This window comes from Argiope bruennichi, chromosome 1 (genome assembly GCF_947563725.1).
Source record: "Argiope bruennichi chromosome 1, qqArgBrue1.1, whole genome shotgun sequence".
NCBI lineage: Eukaryota > Metazoa > Arthropoda > Arachnida > Araneae > Araneidae > Argiope > Argiope bruennichi.
Genome location: NC_079151.1, coordinates 78,149,103 through 78,176,276, shown reverse-complemented (window position 1 = coordinate 78,176,276; position 27,174 = coordinate 78,149,103). Strand labels below are relative to the sequence as shown.

At 26.5% G+C, this 27,174-nt stretch overlaps 1 protein-coding gene across 7 annotated transcripts in view; it reads left to right on the top strand.

Moving 5' to 3' along the window:
• The window catches only part of LOC129964330 (diacylglycerol kinase theta-like), a 73,207-nt gene that overhangs the window by 27,211 nt on the left and 18,822 nt on the right, over positions 1-27,174 (top strand). For 2 of the 7 annotated variants that reach the window (XM_056079094.1, XM_056079103.1), the window contains exons 4-17: positions 1,637-1,725; positions 4,027-4,158; positions 8,327-8,483; positions 9,511-9,603; positions 15,065-15,151; positions 16,579-16,673; positions 17,730-17,796; positions 18,626-18,764; positions 19,889-20,031; positions 20,666-20,730; positions 21,125-21,275; positions 24,971-25,027; positions 25,099-25,283; positions 26,407-26,531. In XM_056079094.1, the coding sequence (XP_055935069.1) occupies positions 1,637-1,725; positions 4,027-4,158; positions 8,327-8,483; positions 9,511-9,603; positions 15,065-15,151; positions 16,579-16,673; positions 17,730-17,796; positions 18,626-18,764; positions 19,889-20,031; positions 20,666-20,730; positions 21,125-21,275; positions 24,971-25,027; positions 25,099-25,283; positions 26,407-26,531 (1,585 nt within the window). Of the gene's footprint in view, positions 1-1,636; positions 1,726-4,026; positions 4,159-8,326; positions 8,511-9,510; positions 9,604-15,064; positions 15,152-16,578; positions 16,674-17,729; positions 17,797-18,625; positions 18,765-19,888; positions 20,032-20,665; positions 20,731-21,124; positions 21,276-24,970; positions 25,028-25,098; positions 25,284-26,406; positions 26,532-27,174 lie in introns of all 7 variants that reach the window. The other 5 variants (XM_056079112.1, XM_056079131.1, XM_056079140.1 and 2 more) reach the window with 4 other exon arrangements.

The following is a 27,174-nucleotide window of genomic DNA, read 5'->3' as shown; positions in this document are numbered from 1 at the left end:
TAAGACTGATGTGCTCAGCACCAGAACTACCGGGCTTTTCTGTTGGATGCAGTCAAAGGGACACACTCAACTGGTCGCCGGGCATATTGAGCCCTCTCTGCTAGATGTCCGTATACTGTTTGTCTGGAAATTCTTATTCCAGACGCAGCAGCAAGGTCACAAGCAAGTTGAGGAGCCTCTGTCAACCTATGCCGTCGTGCACTTAATGCCAAACAGCGATCCTGTGCAGGCGTTGTTGCTCTGTGACAGCCTTGGCCGACCTTCCTGGTTACAGTACCACTTGTTTGAAATTGATTCCACAACCTGAATACGAATTTCGGTGCCACTTGTAACCATCGAGCCACCTCCGCATGAGACTGCCCTGCTTCAAGCCTGCCAACGGTTCTCCACCTCAAGGAATCGTCTAAATGATTATGAGAACTCATTCTCACTGGAAACAGGTTAAATTTTTTGTTTTAATGCAATATTCAAAAAATTGCAGGCAAATATCCCAGATGCCTAAATGGTCTAATTTCAGTAGTTCCTCAAAAACTAATGCTAAACAGCATTTTTTTCCCACAACAAAGGTTAATATTGTGTTACCGGTCTTTCACAATATACAAAATATAATTTGTATAAATTTTACTGGTAGCTATTTAGAATTACTTTGAAAAATATATTTGTGACCTTAATTTTGGACATGAGTGTATAATTGACAGCAATATTGATTGAAAATATAGAAAACAATGTATAGGACTTATTAATGTATTTTCAAAGTCCAGAAAAGAAAAAAAAATTATTTAAAAATACATTTTGATTCCAATAAAGTTCCAATTCAAGAAGCAGATCGTATTTTATTCATTTCGTGTGACAAAAATCTCATAAGCTTTATTAAAAATATATATAGAATATCTAAATTTTGATTCATAAGATGATATTAACATGAGCGTATATTTTAGGAAAATGTAAAACTTTTAATACCTTTTAACACATTTTATATCTATAAAATTTGAATTTTCGGCATGCTATTTAAAAAAAAAAAAATATAGGACACGGCTGTAACTTAAACCTGACTTATGCTTGAAATTAATGAAATAAAGTTCAAATTATTGAAATTGGTTACAATGAAACAGATTCAATCCCAGCATTAATACTCATAAATAAAAAATGTAAAAGTTGCTAATATACACTATTTTCTATTAAAAATTAACTTCTAAAATTCATTACAATATATAATTAGTGTATTTAAATATTGATTACTTAAATTTACATAATATATAATTTAATATGATACAAATATTTTAATGATATTATGTAATGTTTTACTTATGAATACAAATGAATAAAATAAAATAATTTTTTTTCTTTGATTATAAACAACTCATTTATAATGCGTTAATTCCCAAATAGAAAATTTTTCTAGGACGGTACATACAATTTTAATTCTTATTTATGTTGTAAATATTTTTAAAATTTTGAGAGCTCTTGCTTTAGAACTATATTTTGTAGCATAACTATCCAAATAGTTAAGTCACTTTATTATTTGAGTGTACTTTCCATGATTTAAAATGACTAAAAAGGGTTTTTGTTTTAACATGAATATTTTTATTTCTGTCACAAATATTGGTAAATAAAACTCATGAACATTTCTTTTTAGTTTGCGATTATTCTGTCCATGTTGAATGTCAAGATTTTGGAGTAGCTGACTGCAAGGAATGTGCAACGTACGTTCCAAGTCGAGATGCTGTGAGTAAAATAATTCTTTTTAAACGTTCTTTTTTGAATTATTTTTTTAAATAGCCATAATAATATAAATAAAAAGTACTGATATATTTCAAGTTATTATTGATTTTGAGGCAACTTCAGTGTTTACTCTTCTTAAAGTTTTGAATATCTAAAGCCAATAAGATAAAGTGAAGCAAAACATATTTTCCAGAAAGATTAAAAAATAAAGCAGCTTCGAACTTTTAGCATGTTAAAGTCTTATGCTTGATTAATCTGTCTTCATATTATTTTTAAAAAAATTACTCTTAATAATAACAAGGATAACGTGTATACAAACAATATATTCAATGTCATGCCTGAATATAAATACAGTAATTAAAGTAATTACTAAAATTCCTTTTTCCATTTAAATAAAATGTTTAAATTTCATTCATTTTTTAAAAAAGTTTTATTAAAATTAAAAAAGTACTGAACTAAAATTAATTTCAGTCAAAAATTTTCTTTTTTTGAAAGTTGAAGTGAAGCAAAAAATAATATTTATGTAATAGTTTTAAACAAAATTAATGATGAAAAACATTGAAATTTCATTGCTTTTAAAATTTTAAAACTTAAAATATTTTAAAACTTGATTTAATAGAAATAAAAAACACTTTATGAATGACTACCTACACCCAAGAAGTAACCACGCACTAACTCTGTTAATTCTAGATTCAGTTGCTTATAATTCTGTCCGCTTGAGAGTTTTGTACGACTTTTCATGATGCATGTCACATGGCACAATTAACAAAAATATCAAGCTTATAAATAACGTCGAAAAAAGTTTTTAAATTAAGGAATTCTACAAATAATTTTCAGGTTTATTAGTAGTTTGATATTTATTCAAAATGACTGAGATTAAACTGAAAGACAGTTAAATTTTGAATTTTTCTTCCAGTTTATGGATTTAATTTTTAAATATTAAATGTTATTTATCAGTTTAAAATCCTCTTCCGAGTTCAAATTATTTGAAAATTTCTAAAATTTTCTTCTATGAAAATATTCCAAAATTTCTCTAGACATTCGCCATTTAAACGGTAATAAACTCTAGTTACTTATATTAATTAACAAAAGCAATTAAAAAAATTTGTGATGAAAAAAGCTTTACAGGAGAGTCATTTAGATTTCTTTGCGTGTTTATGGTCCATGAAGCAAAAATTATTTTTGAAAAAAATTTTCTTATTTTCAAATATTTCTATTAATTTCATTTGCAGAAAAGTAAAATTTCAAAGTTTAAGCTGCAATGAAATAGAAATATTTTAGAATTGAATTGTATATATTGAATTAATTAGTATAATTTTTTTGAGGCTCTGGGTGTAAAATTTCTTACGTGCCAATAAGTATACCACAAGGCTTACAAATTTGTCAATATTCAATTGATAATGAAAGGAAGTTTCAATTGGTAAAGTTAAAGCACGGTCCAAATCAAAAGGAAGGGAATAAGAATATGCACAAATACAAACAGAAAAAAATTATTCACATGCAAATTGAAACATGCAGTAATTAAAATTATGCTCTGAGAAGGATTCTGAAACATGTCCAAAATAAGATATTACAAATATAAATATATAAAACATAAAAAAAAAATATATGCAAGAAAATACCCAAAATTACAGTTTAAATAATACAGGAAAAGATACTGTTAATATATATACAAAATGATACAAAAGATGATTTGCTCTGCAAAAAGGCAACGAAAGTAGGTAGCCACGCTGTATTGTTTTTAGGTAAACTATTTATAACCGTACATCTTTCGGAAGAGAATTTGGTACATTCTAACAGCAAGTGCTTGTCATCCTGAGCTTAATCGCTGTTGCAAAAACACATGTCAGAAGATGACAAATTGAGGTATTTCGAATAGGCTTTAAAGTTTCCATGCCCAATTCAGAAACTGGGTAAGTTTAAAATTAGGATAGAAGTTAGCTTATAAATGTCTCTGAATGGAAATAGAATTATTCGAAATTTGATATAAGTTATTATACTCAGATATAAATTTATTTTTTGAAACATTTTTATAAACTGTTTCGGAACGCTCATAGGTATCAAATCAATTAAGTTTATTGCTCCTTTGGCAAACCAATCAATACGTTTATTGCCTTAAATCCCCTTTACGACCTAGAAAAAAACCCACCTGTACTTTTTTTCTTTGAAGAAAACTCAAATTAACTTACGTTTGAACAATTATTCGATTTTTAGAATCAATACTATGTAAAGGTGACAATCAATTAAAAATGATGAAAAACCTATATGGCTTTGTAATCCTAGAATATTATTATTTTTTCGCAGTCAACACTAACGCAAACTCATCATTGGAGGGAAGGCAACTTACCCCCGAATTCGAAGTGCCAATTATGCAAGAAGACATGTTGGTCAGCGGAATGTTTGGCGGGAATGCGATGCGAATGGTGCAATATAACAGTAAGTAATATATTCTAAGCAATGGTACAGCGAAGGTAAGTGACTCCCAGAACATAATATGATTTTATCTCTTCCCGATTGTCATTAATGACTTTGTTAAGGTAAATGGCACCCTGTGTGTGTCATAATTTTTTCGCTCCCTCATAGTATGTGTTTTCATACCACCCCTTAAACCAGGTGCCCGAGCAATTATACCCTTCTTGTCTCCGTTCGCTACACCACTGATTGTAAGGCAAATTCATGCTGACACAGACTAAATAAACAATATCTAAGTTTATATGAGCCATTTTTATACAAGCATGGGCTTATTTTGAAAATGGTATAAACAAGCAAGAAAACAGTAAAATTAATATACTTTTTTTTTGAACAACTCTTTTTTTTGACAACTCTTTTTTGATTTTTAATTTCCTACTTCGGAAGATATTTTATTTACAATGATTGCATTTTAAACTAACTGGCGTCAATATCAACAGCCGTGGATCTGAAGGAGATTTATTTATATGTAAAAATAGTTACTAAATATTCCAAATATGGAAATCATATGCCAATTTTCAAGTGTTTTCAAAACTGAATGACAAATATTTTTAAAATTCTGGCTTCTAAAGTTTCATTGAAATTTGTATTTGAATCTGAACAACAATGAATATCAACTCTCTCCATTTATACATAGTTAACATGAAAAACCTCACTAGTAATTGGTCATTAACGAATATTGAGGCTTATTATTAGTAACTATGTATAATTAAAAATTTAAAAACTAACCACAGAATTTCTAATAAAATTTATGACATATTTTCAGATTTGCTAAGTTGAAAAAATATTCAAAGAAAGAGCAAGAGTATTAAACTCAATGCATTAGATATTTTTCTTTGATATCCACGGCTACAATTAATGATTATATCTTATTATAAAAAACCGTCATAGGAGAAAAGAAGAAGGACTTCAAAGTGTAAATGCAAGATAATTGATTTTAAATCATAGCGCCAGGAATTCTTAGGTCTGTCAGAAACTTTATTAATAATTTTATTATGAAATCAAAAAGTATTTATTGTATTTGAGAAAGTAACTGCGTTTTGGAAAAGTAAGGTTTTAAAAAAAAGCATCAATTCTCTTTTGAAAAGTTTTTTTAAGGAAAAAGCCTTAAATACCTTTTTTTAATGCTTCGGATATTAGCCCGAAATATTTATGGCAAATTCATATATTTTAAGATATTATAAATAATCCAATGAAAGATTATCACGTGCAAGTAAATTTTTAATAAGGTAACTTACAAGAACATTTTAAAAATATTTAGAAACAAGTTAAATTTTAAGTTTTATGATTTGAAATGTTCAGAGCTGGAAAACTTTGAATATTAGAGAAAAAGACAAAAATATATTACTATTTTAAAATTCTATCACCAAAATATAAATTTGAATAAAGTGGAATTAAAATATATGTTGTTAAAAACGAATTATTTCAGAGAAGTAAGTAAATTTTAAATGATTTTTTTTCTCAAAATGATGTTTTTTTTCAAATTTTCGTGCATTGGAATGCTTTACAAAACTTTTAATTTTGGGAACATTGCATAAATATTATAATCTTATAATACGGATTTCTGTTATAAACTAAAATTTTAGATTCCGGCTTCATTTATAGTTAAAAATCAATTTATACAAAATCTAAAAAAGAAAAAAATCTTTAAGCATATATTAAAATTTTTTTCAGAAAAGTTAATTTTCATAAAGAACAAAATAATACCTATTTTTGTTCAAAATTTTGTTTTAAGTGCCTTCAATAAAAAGTTGCTTAAAAAATAAAAATTAGTTCTCGTGGAGCAATTTAACAGCTTCTAAATTAAATTTAATTTTCTAGTTTAATTTGAAAAATATAAATAGCTTAAAAATGAAAATTAGCTGATTAGATCATACAAATGTCTAAAAAAAGTGGAATAAGCATTTATTTCCATAACTATTGAAATTGGACCAAATAAAGGGTTATAAAAAGGGTGTAAAGGATGATTGTAAAAAGTTACAAAAATTAAATTTCATATATATAAATATTTATATATGACAATTTTTGTTTATTGAATAAATTTGCATTTCTTAATTAAACATTATCTTCTAAATATATAGTAAGTCCCTCTAAATTAAAAAAAATAAGCATATATTTGTAAACTTTGTAGTTAGAAACGTGAAGCTCTATATGGCATTGATGAATTTTACTAATTGACACTTTTGCACAATGGAGGGCGTATACAAATTTATTTAAATTTCCTTTTCATTTTTTTATTATTATCCCTCGGAGAAGCCAACATGATTTCATAGAAATGCAAATCTTGTTTAATGAAACTTTGAAACTGGAAATACGTCTAGGTGCAATATTTAACGAAATAAAAGCTTTTCCCACCTTTTTGCAACACCCTGTATATGTCACTGTGTCAGTAAATAACATTTGACAATTCCAAGTCAATAAACTGCAAAAAAATACTTAATGAAGTCCATCTTCCCCTTAATTTAAAGTTCTTTATTTCCGAAATAAAGATAATCATACAGGGTTATATGTTCTTGACATATTTTAAAATTAGATACAAAACCAATAAACTGGTATAAAAGAGTGTAGTTTTCAATGAAATTCTACTCGGTATAACTGTCTTTCTTCTAATTTAATAAATTGATTCTTAATTTTTTTCAATAGATAAAGACAAAAAAAAAAGCAGGGAAGAAACATCACATAGTGCTACATGTTTATGTATTTTTACCAATTTCTAATAGAATTCGAATTCTGTATTCAATACAATCTTTTTCAAAATAAATGCCAGAGAAAACTGGTTGGTGCTACAAAAGGTGCAGACAGAAATGTAGTAGTAGGTGGTACAGGGTTGTTTAGTGACTGTTTTCGACGAGAGGATTTTTTTTTTACAAATACTTTTTATATTGTTTTAAGCACTGCGTCGTCTATGAAAAGATTTCAGATCTAATATTTTTCCTTTGTGGAAATATTTTTACACCGAGAGAAAAATTTTAACTCAAACTTCAATCTACACCTATTAATTGATTTTATATATAATTTTAAAATATGCAAAGGACTTCTGTACACCCTTCTGGTACACCCCTTTTTCCTCTTCTTATTCAGAATATGAAAAAAAAAAATGGTATACTCGAATAGAAAACAAAACAATCTAATTAATTTTACATTCCTATCCAAAGACAAAAGGAATTTACTTCCTCTTTCAAAAATATGGTATATATTTTAAAATTAAATTTATTCAAGCAAGTGGGATACATTTAGAAGAAATTGCAATTTCATTTAAGTGGGACAAGTTTATTGGCCGCATATATTCACAAAATTCAAAATACAAAATAATTTTAATTTACGCGAAATCTTGACAGGGAACACGTTATATTTTCTGAATAACCGCTCTTTGTAACTAAATTCAGTCTTATTAATATGAAGGATTTTCTAAGAATTTTTTCCTTGATCCAAAATAATTGATTCCATACTCATTTGCAATGTTACAAAACCATTATCAAACTTGTCTCTGTCTAATTCTTTATACGCGTTTTGAACGAATTCTATTAGTTCATCAATCATACTTCACGAAATTATAAGTTGCAAACATTGTATGGAATTGAAGAATTCTAGAACCCTTACAGTCTTACCCTAAGACTGTTTAGCGGTTACGCTTTTTCTTTTTATAATAACCTGCCACGGATGATGGATGTGCCCCTAGCGGTGAGATTGTACCGCGGCCGATGATAGTTTTTAGGACTCAATCATGGCTCCAGCTTATACCAATAGGACTTTCTAGTCTTTCAAATTTTCCGTGTGCCTTTGGTGAGTCAGAATAGTCACTTGTTGTTATTGCAATAGAAAGTTTTCACTTCGTCAAAAAAAAAAAAAAAAAAAAAAAGGTATACCAATTAAGTCTGTTATTTTTTCAAAACTGTCACATCTACATTATTAAACTATCAAATTATTTAATGCTTCTATAATCTTCATTGTGCTTTAAAATGTATACCATATTTTCGACCTGGGGAAGTGTTATTAATTCATGAAAATAAATCAGAATTAACAAACTATGCCCGCTTTGGTCTTAAATGAGGCCGAGAAGAAGTTAAAAGAAATGTGCGAATTTGGACGCATTCAAATCGACAACCAACAGAACAAAGATATTACTTTCGTGCAGGCTCATCCGTCTTGCTACAAGAGCCTTCCTGTCGAGTGCACCTTCGGTTGCCTGGAAAGCATCATGCTGCCTCCCGCCTGCGTCAGCATCCCACGCACAGACGTTCCCCTGGAGACGATTATCGGGGGTCAGATGAAGAAACGAGATACTATCTCACGTGAGTCTCCGCTCTATTATCATCATTGTAAGACATTCTTTCATTAGTCCTCCTTTTTTTTTATCTCACTTTCACCCTTAAACTGCACTGCAATCTAGTCATCCCTGGTAATCTTATTATCACTCCATGAATTCAGATAAAAGCGCTTTAATGAGCTCCAAGGACTTTTTTATTATTTTCCTTTGAAGCACAATAAAGTAATTTATAATCTTAAGGAAGCAATAAGAACAATGATAAATAATAACTTTACTGTATTTAATATGAATTGTACGTTAAATCAAATGAACTAAAAATAAAGAAATAATGATGAGATTAACGAAATTAGACAAAGGAAGATTGAATCTAAAGACGAAAATTTAATTTTCAAAATCAATTTACAGTAAAATCTCAGTAATCAGACAAATATATGGTTGAAGAATTGCTGGGTTAATGAAATTGCAAGTGCAAAGTTAGTGCAAGGTCATTAAGAAAATGTTTATTTGACAAAGCGTTTTTATAGAACAAAATACATAAGAAGACATATAAAATAATTATATATAAAATTAATATTATAAAATAGAATTCAAAGTGAGAGAAGCAATCGAATATTTGAATCACTTTAAAGTCATCGCCATCTGGATGCAGTGATTTGTTTTCCCATATACGGATTCTGGAAAATTTACTGAATACGAATTGCTATTACACGATGTACGTACAATTATACTGATTATAGAAATGATGGATTCAGAATTCAGACAAAAAGTTAAATCTCTGAACTTCTGATAATCACTGTTATGTACAAAGATATTAAGACATGAAGCAAATGAAAAAAAAAAAAAAAAAAGAAACACGTTTTATAGAAAGGAATTTTCCAGGAATATAAATGTAAACAAGGAGGAATAAAACTCCGCGCATCTTAAATGTTCATGTTGAACTTAATTTGAAACAGTATAACATGTTGCATGGCTGTTGTTTTGTGGATAATTACTGGATAATTATTTTACATAACTGTTCAAGATAAAATTTTATTTCATTTACTGTTATGTAGGTTTACCGGATAATGAAAATTATTTGAACCAAGGCAGTAGAAGAGAGTGCATTACATGCAGCGAACAGATAAAAAAAATTATAATGCTTTTATGTAAGCAAAAGGCGCTTCATTTTCTCTTTTTCTTATTTGAATAAGAAAAAATATTTTAAGAAGAAAATAGTATTTTTTCATATGCTTATGCACATAGTATTTAAAGTAATATCTAAGCAATCGCCTTCATTCGCGATCTGTAATAAAATCTTATCTTTCAGATCTCTAAATAAAGGTAAGACTTATGACAGCAGTATATAACCTGCTGCAAGAAATGTGCATACTTTGAATAAATACTGTATAAGCAATTGATAACATACATCAAAGTATCATAACTCAAATCAATGCCAATAGACAAAAATGTCCTACCTACTATTAAATGTTTCACGATTCAAATCAATCAATAAAATAATTTTTCATTTCTTATAAGGGCAACTTTTTACACTAAAAATATGAATGGCATGCTCTGTCGTCAACACTTATTATCAAGTAATAATTATTTTTTTTATAATGGGTGACCATGTGAGTTTCAGTGATGAGTGAGTTTTGTTAAATGTATGGGATAATCCATCAACGATACGAAAAATGGAAAAGAGACTTCTTTTCATTGATTAGTGATGATTACCTGAATTTAATGCAGGGATTTGCTATACCAGAAAAATGGTTTTCTAGCAAAATGGATTCCTTTGATATAATTTTGACGGCTTGTGAGTTTATCTTATTGAAATTATACTGAATATATAATTAGGACACAAATGCAGTACTTATTCGTCCTCTGACTCCTATCCTGATGGATTTTTTATAGAGATTTATATTGAAAAGTATTTAAATTCAACGAAATAGAACTGATGAACTGAAATTAAAGGAGAATACTTTCAATTCCAGCTGACATGCTTAGCACCATTTACAATTCTGTCGATGAGACTTATCATAAGTTTCTAGAATGTAAAAGTCAACAATTCGAATATTTTTTTTAAAAAAAATCAGCAATTATATATATTAATTTGAATTATGAAATTGCGATGTATGTTATTAATAACTTATGAAAGAATTATTCCAAAGGTGTATTCATTTTTAGAGCACCCAATATGAAGATACTACAAAGCAATAGCTTTTGTTTGGAATTAAAATATAATTTCAAAGAATAAGAGAACTTCTTTACGCAATTGATGTATCTCAGAAAATCGTTTCTGATGTAATAATTTGGGTGCAATTGATAACTAAATTAACGTATGATCACCTTGAAAGCTCTTTTCTTCTAGAATTCTAAGTTAACATTCAATTAACTATCTCAGATTTCAAAATTTCTTCTAGAATTCTAAGTTAACATTTAATTAACTATCTCAGATTTCAAAATTGATGCTTCTCCATTTTTTTCTTGTCATTAAAGAAACAAATAGATTTAATGCTTTATTTTAGGATACAGATGAACAGATGTTAGTTACCAATTTACTTTATGTATGATTTGAATAAAAGAGAATTTCAAAAATATTTGTAGAGTATATTAAAGTTTTTTTTATCGATGGGCGCATCATCTTTATATCATTAATCCTCTGATGCTACAGCGCATTTTTTAAAGTAAATGAATATTTATTCATTTTTATATGTAGACTAACAGATGGTAGAAAAAAATAGGAAACAAAGGGAATAGGAAATCTTTTGGTATATTTTTAATATTACTAATAATTTTTAATATTACTAAGAATTTGTGGAGTATTCTTCTGCAATCGAAATCTTAAGAAATTGTATAAGAGATTATTACCTGCCCCAGGATAAAAACTCTTCAAGAAAGCGATATTTTAGTTATATAAAAGTGACATTACTTCGCCCATTTTCTAATTCACAATAAATATCAGAAATGACAAATAATTTTATCAAAAGAAGCAAATTCGAAAGCCTCATAGAGGACAAATCATTAATATCGCTGATTATCTAGATGTTTGATAAATTATATTTGCATCAATAATTAATGACAGTATCAGAATCTGAAATGTAAATACAAAGATTTTTACAGAAACGTATCCCATATAATAAGAAGCAATACAAAAAAAATTAAGTCCGATTTATGTAAACAAAATATAACTTTTTCTTTACAAAAAATACAATAGATGGCAAATATCAAAGATAAATATCGTAACAGGATGCTAAATTATTTGACATTATAAAAAGTACACGACGTCACCAAAACGTAATTCTATGGGCTCGATTTATTATTATAAAATGGGAGAAAATCAGGCGCGAACTGATGGAAAAGTCTTAATAAAAGAACCGTAAAATAGTATGAATTCCGAAATAGTGTTGGTTAACAATCTGAAAATTTATAATTTCAAGTTGTTACTTGGTATAGAAACTTTCGAAATTGATCGTGATAAAATAAGTTGTTAAGCAGTTTCAATCGGCTTTTCATAAGAGTAGAAACCTCTAAAAATTTTAAAAGTTTGGAAAAGGAATATTGAAAATAATTTAAAACAATTTTTCCAAGTTATTAAATCTCAAGAGTCGCATCAAGTATCGAATGATCACAAATCATTCCAGCACAGCAACAAGGTTAATTTGAAACATGAAATTTTCAGATATTTAAATATTATTGCAGGCGATAATTTGTATTTATTTATAATGAAATGGAGGAATAAAATCTTGAAACAGGAACCGTGAACTAAATAAAAGCGTCTCAAACACTTTCATACAAGATATCTACTCTAGTTGTGATCCAATAGCTAATTTTTAGACTCTTATAGATACCATATACTTCCATTCGAAAAAATATTTTAAATGAAGGAAAGAATTAGATTTCATATTGTTTGAGCCAATAGATGTAATTTTGAAAAATTTCAGAGATATACGTTTTTATGTATTTTCCCAGTCCTATTAATCACATTTAGTAAAGGATTCTTGATATCCTAACACACAAAATGAAAAAGATCCACTAGTATACGACTAAAATTGATACAGTTATAGCTGTATAAAATGAAGGGATTCTAGAAAGTATGAATTTAGTCTTGAAAAGAAAAACATCAACTTTTGAAAAAGTAAAATGCTTTCACGAAATTAAAAAAAAATATTTGAATAGGTTTAAATTTTCAATGGAAAAGGGTAAAAACAGTTGATCTCTCTGATTTCCTAGTTCTGTCGCCACCTTGTAAAAAAAGACCACGAAGAAGAATAAAATAAAACGGGGATATACTGTTTTCTTTTCTTTCGAAATAATTACGTATAATTTTGATTTAAAAAGGCAAATATTTTCTGGCGAACCTATTTTAAATTATCATCAAATAGAAAATATGTTGGAAAGAAGGATTTATTTAAAGGAAAGAGTTATTTAGAAAGTATATGGGATAGAATACAAGAGAGCACTTCCATTACTTTTGTAAATAATTGTCGTTATATTAAAAGGGATATCAATTTGACCAAAGAAATTTCATTTTTAATAAAATAATTTACAAGTGAATGTACTTAGTATCATTATCTTTAGAATATTTTTATTAAAAAGAATAAATAGTTAAAAAAAACTTTTGATTGCATGAACAGTATTTCATACTTTTAATAAAAAAATATTTACTTTAATTGTACAAAATGGCTATAATTGTCCTATATAGAGTAATTTTTGAGTCTTATCACTTGATACCATAAGAAAATTCATATCAAAGCAAACAATTCATATTAAAACATTTTTATTTCTGCTTTAAAATTTTCAAAAATCTCCTTCCTTCTAATAATAATATTTTTATTAACAGTGTAATACAATCTACCAATAATTTTAAAGAAAAGACATAAATTTGTGTTATCTGAAGGCTGACTTTCAAAAATGGAGCTGTCGAATCAAAGACATATGAGAAATGATAGAAGTATCTACTTTCTTTAATTAGAAATTCCTCTGAAGCGAATACTCCTTTAAAAGTAGTTTAACATTGCAGTTTTAAAGAGAAATATAACATTATTTGGCATACCTTTTAATTATAAAAAAAATCCCTAATGACATTTTAAGAAGGCATTTTTCATAGACATGAGGAATTTTACGTTATTTTCCTTCTTATATAAATATTTTATTTGTAAAAATCAGGATTTTTTAAAAATAAAAACTTTAATTATATAATCACATTATTTCCAAAAAAGAGTTATATAATTTGTCACTTGTAATGTTAATAAAATCTTTAAAAATCAAAAGCAATATTTTTTGGACAATTTTTTGGTTTTAGACATAGTTATTTTGAACATCAATGAACAATGCAGGATGCAAAAGGTTGAAATTATACAATGTCATTTCATGTGTGATCATATCTTCAAATTTTAAACATATATTTTTATTAGTATAATTAAAATAAAATAAAAATAATTTTTTTTAACTTTTAAGAATATAGGAATATAAATTTTCTTTGGTAAATTCCGAACAAGCTCTAATAATATAAGAAGCCTATTATTGTTTTCATCACTTTCAGATTTCATTTCAGTTAGCTTTTTAATTAGTTGTAACTGTATAAATATAAAATCAGAACCATAAGGTGAAACAAATTTTATTTTAATAATCTTCTTTTGAAAGAAGTTTTTAGAAACTAGAAAAAATCAAGAAAATTGATTAAAAAAGATAAATGCTTAAAAAAATTAAATGTTAGTGATCATTTTAAATCTTTAACACAAAAAGCATAAAATTATGCAGCAATATTGAAAGAATTTCAATTAAATGATATTTTCCAACTATTCTACAAAGTACTACTATTCTCCTAGTACTATACTCGAGTAAATTTAATTGTTCTATAAGAATAAATTTAATAATTGCTAAAACATGCTCATTGCCTTATTTTGCAAGAAGTGCAGGGAAGAAAATTTTTAAAGAATCAAAGAATGATAGGATCTTATGGATAAGGAAACGTATCATGTTAAAAAGTATTATTAAAAAGTAAATATGTCCTAATTACCACTGAAAACACAAATATACTCATTCACTGAAGAAGCCTATTCGAAGATAATATAAACACACACATAATTAGAATAAGCAAGCAAATTTAACAGAAATATGTTTCTAAAAATGGTACTTCATAGTATTTAAGATCTAATGGAATTTTTTCAAGTTCTAATTTTGGGTAGACATTAAGTTATCGTTGCTTTCAAGGTATGCTTTAAAATTATGTTATTTCAGGAATTTTATTCGAAATTCACTTTAAGCAAAGCTTTTTAAGTAATTTTTTAGACATGGCAGATATTTTTATTTAGTAATGTAAAGCACGTCTTGATTGCACTGTAATTACACGATGTTAAAAAATATTTTTGAAATTCTCTTTGAACTAGAAATTTAAATAAATGAGAGAACAATATTTTTTGTATACAGTTTAAAGACGTTAGAAGTAATTATTTTTGTTTTATTAAGTTATAGAATTGAAAATTCAATACAGATGTTTGAAGAATTCGACATGGAGTTTTAGTTGTTATATTTCTTAAAACAATATGCTAATGACAAAACAAATAATATGAAATTTTAAAATAGGAGAGCAATTAAAAGTAACACATACTTTTCACTTTTTACTAGCGAGGAGTATTTCTGAAGAGTTTTCTTCGTCCACTGATTTAAAAGGGAAAGATTATGACGAGAGCTCTCAAAAAGACAAGGAAGAAGGTAAACTAATTTCACATATATTTTTTGAAACTTTTTCTTTAATAAATTATAAATTTAAAATCATAAAAATTATATTTTATGTCTCTGTCCATGAAATATTTGGATTTTTTTCTAGTTATTCTTTCATACACATTATTTTCTATTTATAATATATTTATTATCTTGATTTGATGACTGAATAAATTTAAATATATTTTAAGTGTTAAATTTTTTTTCCTAATAGTTTGTATGTAAGTATAGACTTTTTTGTATTTTAAAATTTCTTTTTGATATATTAGTAATGGAAAATACCCTGCATTTTTTGCAGGTATTTACAATAATATATTATGAAACGAAAATTATTTACAAAGTTATGAAAAATGCAATTTAGATATTAACACGTATTTCCAGATAAGAAATATCGAGTATCATACATAGAGATGAATTTTCGAAAAATAATCTAAAGGAAAAAATTATAACTGAGGTAGTTAGAGACTAAATACCATGAAAGAACAAAACTTATATGAAATATTAATGTATTATGAATGCAAAATTTGTTTTGAAAAATTTTCATGAATATGCTTGATGCGTTTGGATACAAAAGGAATATTTATTTCACAAATTTGATTCTCTGAATCATGTTTAAATAAATTATAATCGGTATTTATTAAATATTACTTTATAAATTTAAGCTGTTCATTTAGATAAGAGAAGAATATATTAAGATATATTCTTAAATTATTCCCTCTGCGAGTACAAAAATACAATAACTTTTTAGTACTACATAATTCTAAACAACCAATTATGATTTCTATTGTATGGAATTGTTTTTTCAATTGATTAATTTACTGATAAGGAAGGTCAGTATTTGACCAATCGGTCAGATAATGTTTGCTATGTATTAAAATTTTAATAATATATTGCAGCTACATATTATTTAGTATTGCAAGTTTATATAAACATTATTAGAAAAGAAGACAATACTACTATTACGTAAAGTGTAAAACAGACAAACAAATTGAGTCAATTTATGCTTTTGTGATACAAATCAAATGGCCGTGTAATTCTAATTTTTGAATTCATTGTGCCTCTTGTGGAAGGAAAAAAGCAAAATAATATAAATTTCGATCCTACATAGCTAAAAGTTTCACTTCTTGATTATTTGCTAATCATAAAAATTTATCTCCAGAGTGGCAGCAAAATTAAAAAAAAGAAAGAAAGAAAGAAAAAAAAAAGGGGGGGGGGAAAAGAGAAATCTTTAGTTTTTCAATATAAAATTTGCATTTTAATAATGCAACATTTACTTTCCATATATTATAAATTATGATTATCTAATATGTAATAAAATCTATTGAAATCTGTTTCAAAACCCAGAATTGCAGTTATATTTTATCATAAGTAAGTGTTTTTGTTGAAAGGGAAGAGTAAAAATAATATTTTATTTTCAGAAACTGTTAAAGTATTTGATGGAAATGGATGTTTAAAAACTAGAATGTTTAGGACAATCACCATGCAAAGGAATGCAACAAAAGAGCAGATAATTGTAAGTATTTATGACTTTGTTTCCTTTATTTCTATATAAATTTTAAATACAAAGATTTTAAAAATATTTAATTTTATAAAATATCTTAAATTATTTAAATCATGTGATTTTATTTATGTTTTCTACAAAGAATAATCAAAGTATGGTAAGTCAATAAATCTATTTGTGCATTTAATTTAGAATTTGTTGTATTCATTCTGAATAAATTTTTTTTTTGAGAAATGCTTCAAACAAAATGTTAATTTACTTTTAAAAAGTTCATATTTTCAAATTCTAGACTTGAATATTATTAAAGAGAAAGAGAAACGTTGGAAAGTATTTTAGTAATACATCGTAATATATTATTCTAAAGATAATGAGATAGTTAAAAATGCCTATTTTTTCACTTACTTTTTATTTATAACGTCTTAAAGTATAGTGGCAATAAATCCCTATATTAAAGTTTCATATTATTTTTTTGAGTACAGTTTTGATAATAAAAAAATACAATGTAGACATGAATTATTTGCATTTTGGCTACAAGAAGAATAAAAAGATGCTCCAATAATGTTTCAATATTTTTTAATCTTAGTACAAATACTTTATTCACAAGAAAATGATGAAATTTAAAGAGAAATATATGTGTTTGAGCTCAATTTATTTCATTCACTAAAAATTATTCTTCTTGCATAAAGAATTATACAAGCAATTTTTACATTATTTATTTGAGGATTTTCATTAAAAAAATTGAAATAACCTTTAAACATAGAAATTGAAATTTCCTTAGCAACTAGTTGGATAATTTAAGATTATTTAAAAGAAAGAACTTTTAAAAAATTAAGGTGAAAAAATAAACTAAGTATAAATGAAGAGTATGGGATAAAAGAGAAAAGAAGTATATTTAAGCTCTACAAATATCTTCTATTCAATTGTTTTTGAATTTTTTTTTTTTAAATCAGCATTTGATTTTCCATTACCAAGAATAATTTAAAGTTTTTGCAAATAATTTTCCATGCAAGATTTAACAGCATGCAAAAAAAGATCTATTTGAATTTAATACTATTTTTCCTTTTTCAGGCTGCGTCTCTAAGAGCATTTCATGTATATGATGATTTAAGGCTGTATTACATAACAGATGCATATGGTGAGTTTTTAAGAAAATATTAATTTTTTCATGATATAAAGTTTGAGTAAATAAATTTTTCTATGATTCAAAATATTGTGATCATATTATGTATATTCAAATATCAATTTATGTATATTCAAATGTATATGTATATAATTTCTGTATGCTCAAATAGCACATGTATTTCTTTATGCTTTAAACTTATTCAGATTATTGGAAGTAATTTACAAAATTTCAAAGAAGATTTAAAATGAAATCCATGAAATATTGCTAATAATAGGCATTCTTTTACACAAATAAAATCTTCAGGTTGAAGCCAATATTATATCAATAAAAGCTCTTGAAAGGAAACAATGTTATTTCCATTGAATTCGATTCACTAGCCCTTGTCATAATTGTATAGTAACTAAAAGTTTTAGAATTAATTCTTTTAAAAGGAATAAATGTTTTTCATGAATGAAAGTCCAAATAAACATTTTATTTTCTTAAGAAAAGATGGGAGTTGATACAAATATTCAAAAGCATTGACAGAAAAGTATTATTTAATAATTTTTCACAAAATGAAGCCAGCCAGAAATTAAACAATCAACCAGAAAAGGCTTCAACTATGAGAAGATAGTTTGAATTTTAACTACGTCTATGATTCTAAAAATTATTCGGTTATTCGTAAAGACAAGATTTTTTTCTTTTATACATTTCCGGAGTATTTTATTCATAGATACGTTTATGACAAGAAAAAATGAAATTAAAAAATGATAATGTAACAATTGAGCTTCATCAACTTATATTTTTATGTCTATCGATAATTAGTGAGATTTTTCTTAACCAATTTATTTGTATGTTACAGATTCTAACGAGAAAGAATTAGATGGCCCTACACCCCTCCAGAACCTAACACGAAAAGATGGAAGATCAGCAATTTTTCTCAGGTTTCGGCCACCCGATCCCGACTCAGGTTACATCAAAGTTTATCCAGGCAAATTAGGGTGAGAAAATATGTAGATTTATTTTCTGGGTAATTACTTCTTTAAAAAAAATTCATTAATATTAGAAGTTTATTAGAAATATATTTTATTGAGCCAAGGATTTATATAATTATACTGTTCATTTTATGAATATTAAAGTAATAAGTTTTCTTTGCAACTTCTGCCATACTCATTATTTCTATTTAAGTATGAAACTGTCATATAATTTCAGTAAAATGAAATTAGTTAATAAAAATGTTTAGAAATTTTACTTTCATTTTATGTAAACGCCAAATTGAAGTGATAACAAAACATTTCATTAACAAGTTTCTGAATTTTCACATGAAATTCTGTTGACTTTTTTCTGACTTTTTTAGAATACTGATAGCATGCAAATCCATTTTATTCGGCATTAATTTGTTTATGCTAACCGATGGTATGTTTGTCAGGAGAACCTGGACACTGCAGTATGTAATCTCCTGTCCATATATTTACTTGGCAATTGCATAACATAAATATTCTAACACATTAATCCCTTGCTTAGAAAATAAGGTTTGAAAGTGGTTTGGAGTATTGAGGAAAAACGCAAAACCAAGACCGAATTCAGGTCTCCTGAATAGTAAACCAGCGCCTTACCGACTATGCTTTCCGGGAGCTTATTAATCTGCTTGATATGAGGTTCCATGATTGTTTGATGAGAAAACACTAAATTTAGATAAAGATTGTGTTTTAATAAGGAATCCTTGCACTCTTCAGGCTGGAATTTTGAATTCTTCAGTCTTTATTTTTGGTCGAATCTCTCTCTATATATATGTAAGATAATCTTTTTTTTTTTTTTGAAAATAGTATTCTTCACGCATGCGTGAATATTAAACATGAGGCACACAAAGAAATTATTTACATAGACTTTTCTTACAGCGCAAGGTAAAAATAATGTTCTTTGTATATTTCTTAAAGTGTATTGTATGTTTGAGTAAACATGGTTTAAAAAACTATGCATTCATAAAACTGGTAATCTTGCTTTAAAAATCTGTTTTAATTCTAACCCATTGCTTAGTTTTTTTTTTCATAAATGCTGAAATTCCAAGGTTTGAAGCTTTTAACACAAATAAAATTTCCTTACCACAAATTGGCTTCTTTTATAGGAACATTGATGGCCACCAGGTTATTCCTGTCACAAGCGATGATGAGGTAAACGACGTTATGGAACGAGCTTTGGAGAAGTTCGGTCTCGATCCATCTGATGTTATGAAATATAGGCTCAGTGAAGTGTCGTTAGATAAAGGATGTGAGCAAAGTTTCTCTTTTTATATTTCTTCTAAAAATATATAAAATGTATATTTTATATCAGTTTTAACCTTATATAAACTTCCCTTAAAAATTACTAAAACTATTTTGCTAAAATCCTGGGATATTTAAATTTAGACATGTACAGTTTACACAATCGATTTTCAAGGAAAAAAAAATTACATTTACCAATGAAAAATATACTTGATTTCTATATACTGTCAAAACGTAATTTCAAGTAAAAAGAAGCTTCAAATAGAATAGAAATACTTTTTAGAGATGATATTAATTGATATTGTAAGTTAACCTGGTTAATATAAGTTACTTAATTTCTTATTGATTTAAGAAAATTATTTGCAATGAAAAAATGTTTTACTATTATAGCTGTTTAGCATATAATAAGCCTTAAATGATTTATGAAATTTGCTGTTTAAATCGTCCGTAAAATAAAACGCTTTTAAACAAAGAGGACCAAAAAATGCGTTGATTCAATATCTATCACAACAATAGATATGATATAACTAGCAGGACTGAAATCCGGTACTTATAGCACTACAAATTTTCATTTCCATCATTGATTTTTAATACTTACTTTATTAACTCATAAATAAACTTGCAATTTTTTTCTCTTTCAGCTGTTCATGAAAGACCGATGGATAATCAAGAAAGTCCCTGGGAACTTATTAAAAATATAGCAAGAGTATGTTTTACTTTTTTATAATAAAGTAGATTATAAAATTAGAAAGCAATGTTTATTGCTTTTTATATATAACTATATATATATATATAACTTCTACTACTATATATAAAAAACTTCATTTAAACTTCATTAAACATTAACTTTATATCAACTTCATTTCATGAAATATAACTTTATTTTTAGAATTTAATATATAATATTATGTTTTTGATTTAAATTAAGAAAAATAGGATTTAATCCCGAATTCTATATGTAGTAGTAGTGAAGCTTTCAATAAGATACTAAAGAGTTCTATTAAAATATAAATTAATTTTAAAATTAATGTCTCATTTCTCAATAAAAATCGTTGAATGAAACTGCATATTCCGTTTGAGGCAATTTCTTTGCTTTTTAGGAATCAATTAGACAAAAGGAATTGACGAGGTTTTGTTTACGTCAGAAAGAAGATTTACAGAGTTCTTCAGTAGCACTTTTTGTAGGAAACCTTCCACCTAATTTATCACAAAGACAGTATGAAATGCTTCTTTTAGAAATGTTAGGAAAACGTAAGTATTCATTTTTAAAAAAAATTATAGGTGAAATTTGTAAGTAGAAGAAACGACCGTCGACTTAATACTGATTTTTACTGTAAGTATGAAAGAATTAGGGAATCAGATTTTCAATTTTATGCCAAATACTTGAAATAGAAATTACTATTTATACATTCTTTAAGATGTATGATATGTTATATTGGCAAAGATAGTGATGGAAGTTGTGACCCCCCTCCAAAAAAAATGTAATTTCACTTTGACACTCTCTAGCATAGACACGGATTTTTGTATGAGGTTATCGTTTAAAACTTATAATAAAAATAATTATGTTTATATACTTTGCAAGCCAACAGTTTCAATGTGTAACAAAAAAAAATGCCATTAAATATGTAAAATTGCCTTTTCCACTAAAATATGTTATTGTTCTTTTCTTAATTTTAAAGTTTTCCTGAAATAATTTAGGGAAAAATTATCCCATAACAATTTGTACGAACATTCAGGACAATTATATTGAAATTACAGGTTAAAATTATACTTTGATTTTTCTCTTATAGTCATAATATCTTAAAATTTAATTCAATAACAGCCATGGAAACTTTTATGTAAACGTATAATGCATATGATGAAAATAAACGTATTTAATAATCTCATCAACTCGTTTGAAGTAGCAACGCTTGACGCTTTCTATACATTCTCCCGATATAATTATTGGATGCGTATTAAAGTTAGGTTTCAAATATAAAACTTGAAACTGAATGATAACTATTTGAATGTTAAGAAATTTCTATTTGAAGATACAAAAATTTTGGAAGGATAACAGAAAATACAAAGAAATTCACTCTCCCTTTTTAATATGTTTAATTCTATTTCATTCCTTTACATTACATTCCTTTAATATTCCTTTAAATATACATTACATAATAATTAACGCCACTATTAAATCATGCGTATTTATTAAATTTACTTAATCAAAATTTAATAAAGAATAAAAATCGGAACTAACTGCGTGGAAAAAACTTACCCTGAAAATATAATACAATATTTTCTATATTTTATTGAATTTTGTCGTATTATTTTTTGAAGCAAGCAATTTCATTTCATAACTTTCTGTTTTTGATCCAATGCTATTAATACGTTAATGTCAGAAAAAAATCAACACACATGACACCAAAATCTCACGACAAAATAACTAAGCATACATGCTAACTGAATTCTGTTTTATATTTTGGAGCGATATCAAATATTTTTTTTTGCTCCAATACATAAATGGCGCTAATTCTGTGATTTTGACGCGTTTCAACTTGGACATGAATTCACTTCATTGTTTGGAAAAACATCACACAAATTTTCAATAAATTATTATTAAAATCTGTCATTTAACTTACATTTATCGCTTATAAAAATATTATGTTGGAAATACATTGCATGCATATTTCTTTCTTTTTGAAAATACCTATTAAAACACATATATCAAAAACATAATTGATTTACTTAACTACAGATTTTAGAACACTATTTAAAAATAAATTAATATTTTCCCTTGAAAGTAAACACGATGTAATAATACGGCCGGTAAATAAAGAGACAAAAGGAAAAATGTGATGATGAGTCTGAGCAATTACGTCTTTTCCGTCCCCTTGAAAATAAATATACATCGTTTAAAATAAATACGATTATTGTGAACTTTATTTTGCTTGAAGTTGTGATAGCATATGCATTTAGACGATAGCAAGTGTCTATTCTGTTTTCACATTCATATTAATCCAAAATTATAAGTATGTGATTATTTTTTGTTTAATATTTCTACTTATTTTAGTTGGGTTTGCAAAACCTAAGCTCGATATAAATGTTTTTACTAGATAGTAATTCGTTTAGATTCAACACGTATAGAAAATTTATATTTAGTATTATCTTTAGGCTATGATAATTGCATACAAATTAAACTCTTTACTTCAACAATTTTTTACACTTATTTTTTTATATAGTGAAAGAAAATGTATGATGCTCATAGTACACTTGAATGATGTTTTTTCCTGGAATTATACATAACAGCAATTTTATTGCCTGAAGTTGTTGAGCTAGCTATTCAAAAGAGGCTTCAACGTTGCATAATTGGATATTTTATAGATTAGGGGTGTGAGATAGGTGGTAAAAGCATTAATATATATTATCCACATTTAAATAAAAATGCATCAATTTAAGAGAAAAACAATGAAATTGGTGGAGTTAAAAAAGCCAATAAAATGAGAAGCAAAAAGTAATGATAACTTAATCAAATCAGGAGTGAATTTTTAAAAAGTACAAACGTGTGAAGATATTTTTTTTTTCTTTTTAAAGTTAGAGGGAAATTTTTGGAATTCTACCTAAGTACATGCTATATAAAATAATAATAATACTGATAATAATAAAAAAAGGTAAATAAAACTGATAAAATTTTCAGGTCAATATTTACATTATTTTTTGAAAAACTTTGCTATCTTAAAAAAGATAAACTGTTCGAAAAACTTATAGTAAATCAAATATCAAATTTAATTTTCATCACTTTTTAAAAAGTGATAATATAGGCGTTAAAAATCTCCCTTCTTGACTTCTTATTATATCCGAGTGCAAAATCAGAGGCTAATGTAACAACTTAATCCAATAAAATTGCTGTTACGCAGTTTTTTCATATTTTATTATTTTTCCTGGGAAATCGACTAGACTATTAATAAATACATTTTATACATTTATAAATTATTAATGTTTGGAAAATAATTTTATTATTTTTGTATATTTCCTGCATTGCATGCAATAGAAATTTTTTTTGTATATACGTGATCTGTTCAATAAAGTATGAACATAATTTTTTAAAATGACTAACCCCCCCTCCCCCCAAATTAAATTATTATGATTGTTTAGCGAAATAGCCGAAGAATAAGACATTGAATGCTTCATGATTATGAAGTCATTGCTAGAGCCTTGGCAGTCGGCCAAGTACACTTAATTTTACTTTTGTCTACGCCAAAAGTTTAAGGCGATAAACACCTTAAAATTTCGTTTTTGTCTTAAAATGCTATTTTGAGGCTACAGAAATCTTATTTGGAAACTTCCCTATGTCACAGCTAGAAGTAAAAAAGAGGTAACCGAATCAATTTCAAAGGCAAGTGGACAAAGCGTCCAGTGATTGCTCTAATGGGAGTAGCACAGCTAATGTGATAATGAGGGAAGATGGTTAATCGCTTGATTAAAAAAACTGAACATTTCATTCTTTACCCCTCACATATTGCTCACAGTAAATCCGCTCACATTTATTTATGAAATATTTGTGAGCTGTCAATACCAAGATTGTTTCAAAAATCAACGTCACACGTGTTCATTCTCCTCCTAATAGACCTAATTAAACAGCATTTGATTTTTTTCTTTCGTTTCACGAATTTCAAGAGACATTTCTGGAGGAGCGTTTTCTCTCGTCAGTTGCAGTGGTAAAAGTTGCCAAGATGATTTGGTAGGGTCTTTCAAAAAGGGTTTTGAGCTGGAAAAATATGGGATAAATGCATTGCATTTAATTGGAAACACTTTGTGAAAGGCCATAAAATTTGGAGGATAAGAACCAGTAATTTTTTTTATTAATTTTTAGTCACTCTTTATTGAACAGCTTTCGTACCAGTAGTGATTTTATATGTTTGTGTAGCATTGCAGCATTTCCAATGCTTTTCTGCATTTAATTTTAGACACTGCAAAACACTTACCGCAATCGCAGCATTTTCCTTTGAAGGACCCATGGAAACGTATGTATGTTAGAATTATCTTCATAATGTACATTTTCTCTGAACTTATAATGCCTCATTTTTCATTATAGCTTACAGATTTAGAGACCTTGGTCCCATTTACTACGAGTATGGATCTTTAATCATAAGTTACGACAATGCTGATATTGCCGTGAAATGTTTTTACATGCTAAGAGAAACTATATACGACGATAAAAACCTTTTAGTCCTTCTCCTGCCAAATCTCCTGCCAGACCTGGTACCCCGTGGAGTTCGGGTAAGTTGAAAATAAAAAAAAAATTCCCTAAAATATAAGCTATTTTTTTCTAAAAAAATGTACTTGATTGATAATACGTAAAATGCTTCAAAAATATAATTTTCAACTTTTTTATTATTTTTTTATTACTAAGAGATCAAAAAACAGATAACACTTTTAAGAGACAGTTTTTTTAGAACGAAATAATTTTATTTAACTTTAGAATGTATTCGATGCTCAATGATGTTGTTATATAAAAAACAAACGAATTAAAAATATTAAAAAGCATGGATTAATCAAACAGAAAATTTAAAATGTGTTTTTCTATCATAAAACACAAGAAATAATAAATAAATATAATCTTAAATAAAAATTTTAACTATCATGTTGATAATGAATAAAAAAGAATAAATCAGAGAAATTGAAAAATGATATATGAAATAATAAAATCATTCCACATTTTATGATAAAAGGCTTGGAAAATGACAAAAAAAAAATATTGGTCGTTAAAAAATCGTCTTTAAAAATTTTAAGTAAAAATGTTCCTTAAAAATAATTTACCAATTTAATAATCAGTTATGAAATTAATTATTAGTCATGGATTTCAATATTTGTGGCTTAAAAAAAGTTCTTTATATATTAAAGATGAAACTATATTTAATATTAAATTGTTATAGATTAGCTTCATTCCACTTAGGAAAATAATTCTTTCTGATGAGACTTTATATATTAAGAAAATTATTTAAATTATTGATGAAATATTGGGAAATTTTCTGAAATTGAACTGTCATGCCATGGTATTTTGATTGTAAAAGTATTTCAAGATTCGTGTTGCTGAATTACTAGATAACTTTAATAAAATTTAATTCTTTTCTAAATGATATGAAAGGTTTACTTTAGTCAGTTTTTTTTTTTTTAATTTTCTGCGTGAAGCAAATTTAGCAAGCAAAAAATTGCTTATAATTTTGCACCTTTCAAAAAATTATTACATGATACCTGCTTAACGAAAAATATAAGTTTGTGCTTATTATTTTTATTTAAGGATTTATTTTAAAACAAAATTATTTTTGTTTATGTTATAAAATGCACATTTTTCATGAAATATTTTCAAAAATCCGCTTAAAATCTATTCTTGATCACTTAGCCACTATTAGTCTTTGTTAATGTGAAGAGTGGCGGATGTCAAGGAATGGAGCTGATTTCGTCTTTCAGACGGTTTCTTAATCCATACCAAGTATATGATCTAGAAAATGGAGGTCCTTTACCAGGGTAAGAAAACTTAGTTTTATCACAAATTTATTTGCATGTCGTCTGTTGTAATAAAAATTAAATCATACAAAAAGAACAATCCATAATCACCATAAATCATACCAATCCTACTCAAATTCTATTAAGCCATAAAACTTTCGAAGAAGTATAAATTGTCATAAACATAATTATTCTTAAAGAACTTTAAATACTTACCGATTATGATCACTTTCAGAAAAATATTCAGATAAAATATGGTTAAAATCATAATGTGAAACTTGTTTTTATTAAACTTATTCTTTCACTAAAATGCATGTTAGATTTAGATTGATTTCTTCACCATTATTGTATGAATTCTAAAACAATTTTAGTATAATCATATGGAAAAAAAGTTTTAAAAACAAACGATTTTTTACAAAGCATGAAAACAACAATTTTAAATGTTGCCAAATATAAAATATATCCTGAATACAACAATTATTTAAATACTTTTTCAGACGCTATTTTCCTTTTAAATAAATGCTTTATTGATATTTTTTTTATTTTATTAATTTAGCATAAAAAATATATCTTTATAAATAAAATTGTAACATCTAAATTGGTTGTAAGCAATTGAAATTCTAAATACTGAATAAATTTTGCAAATACGGTGAAATACAAATAA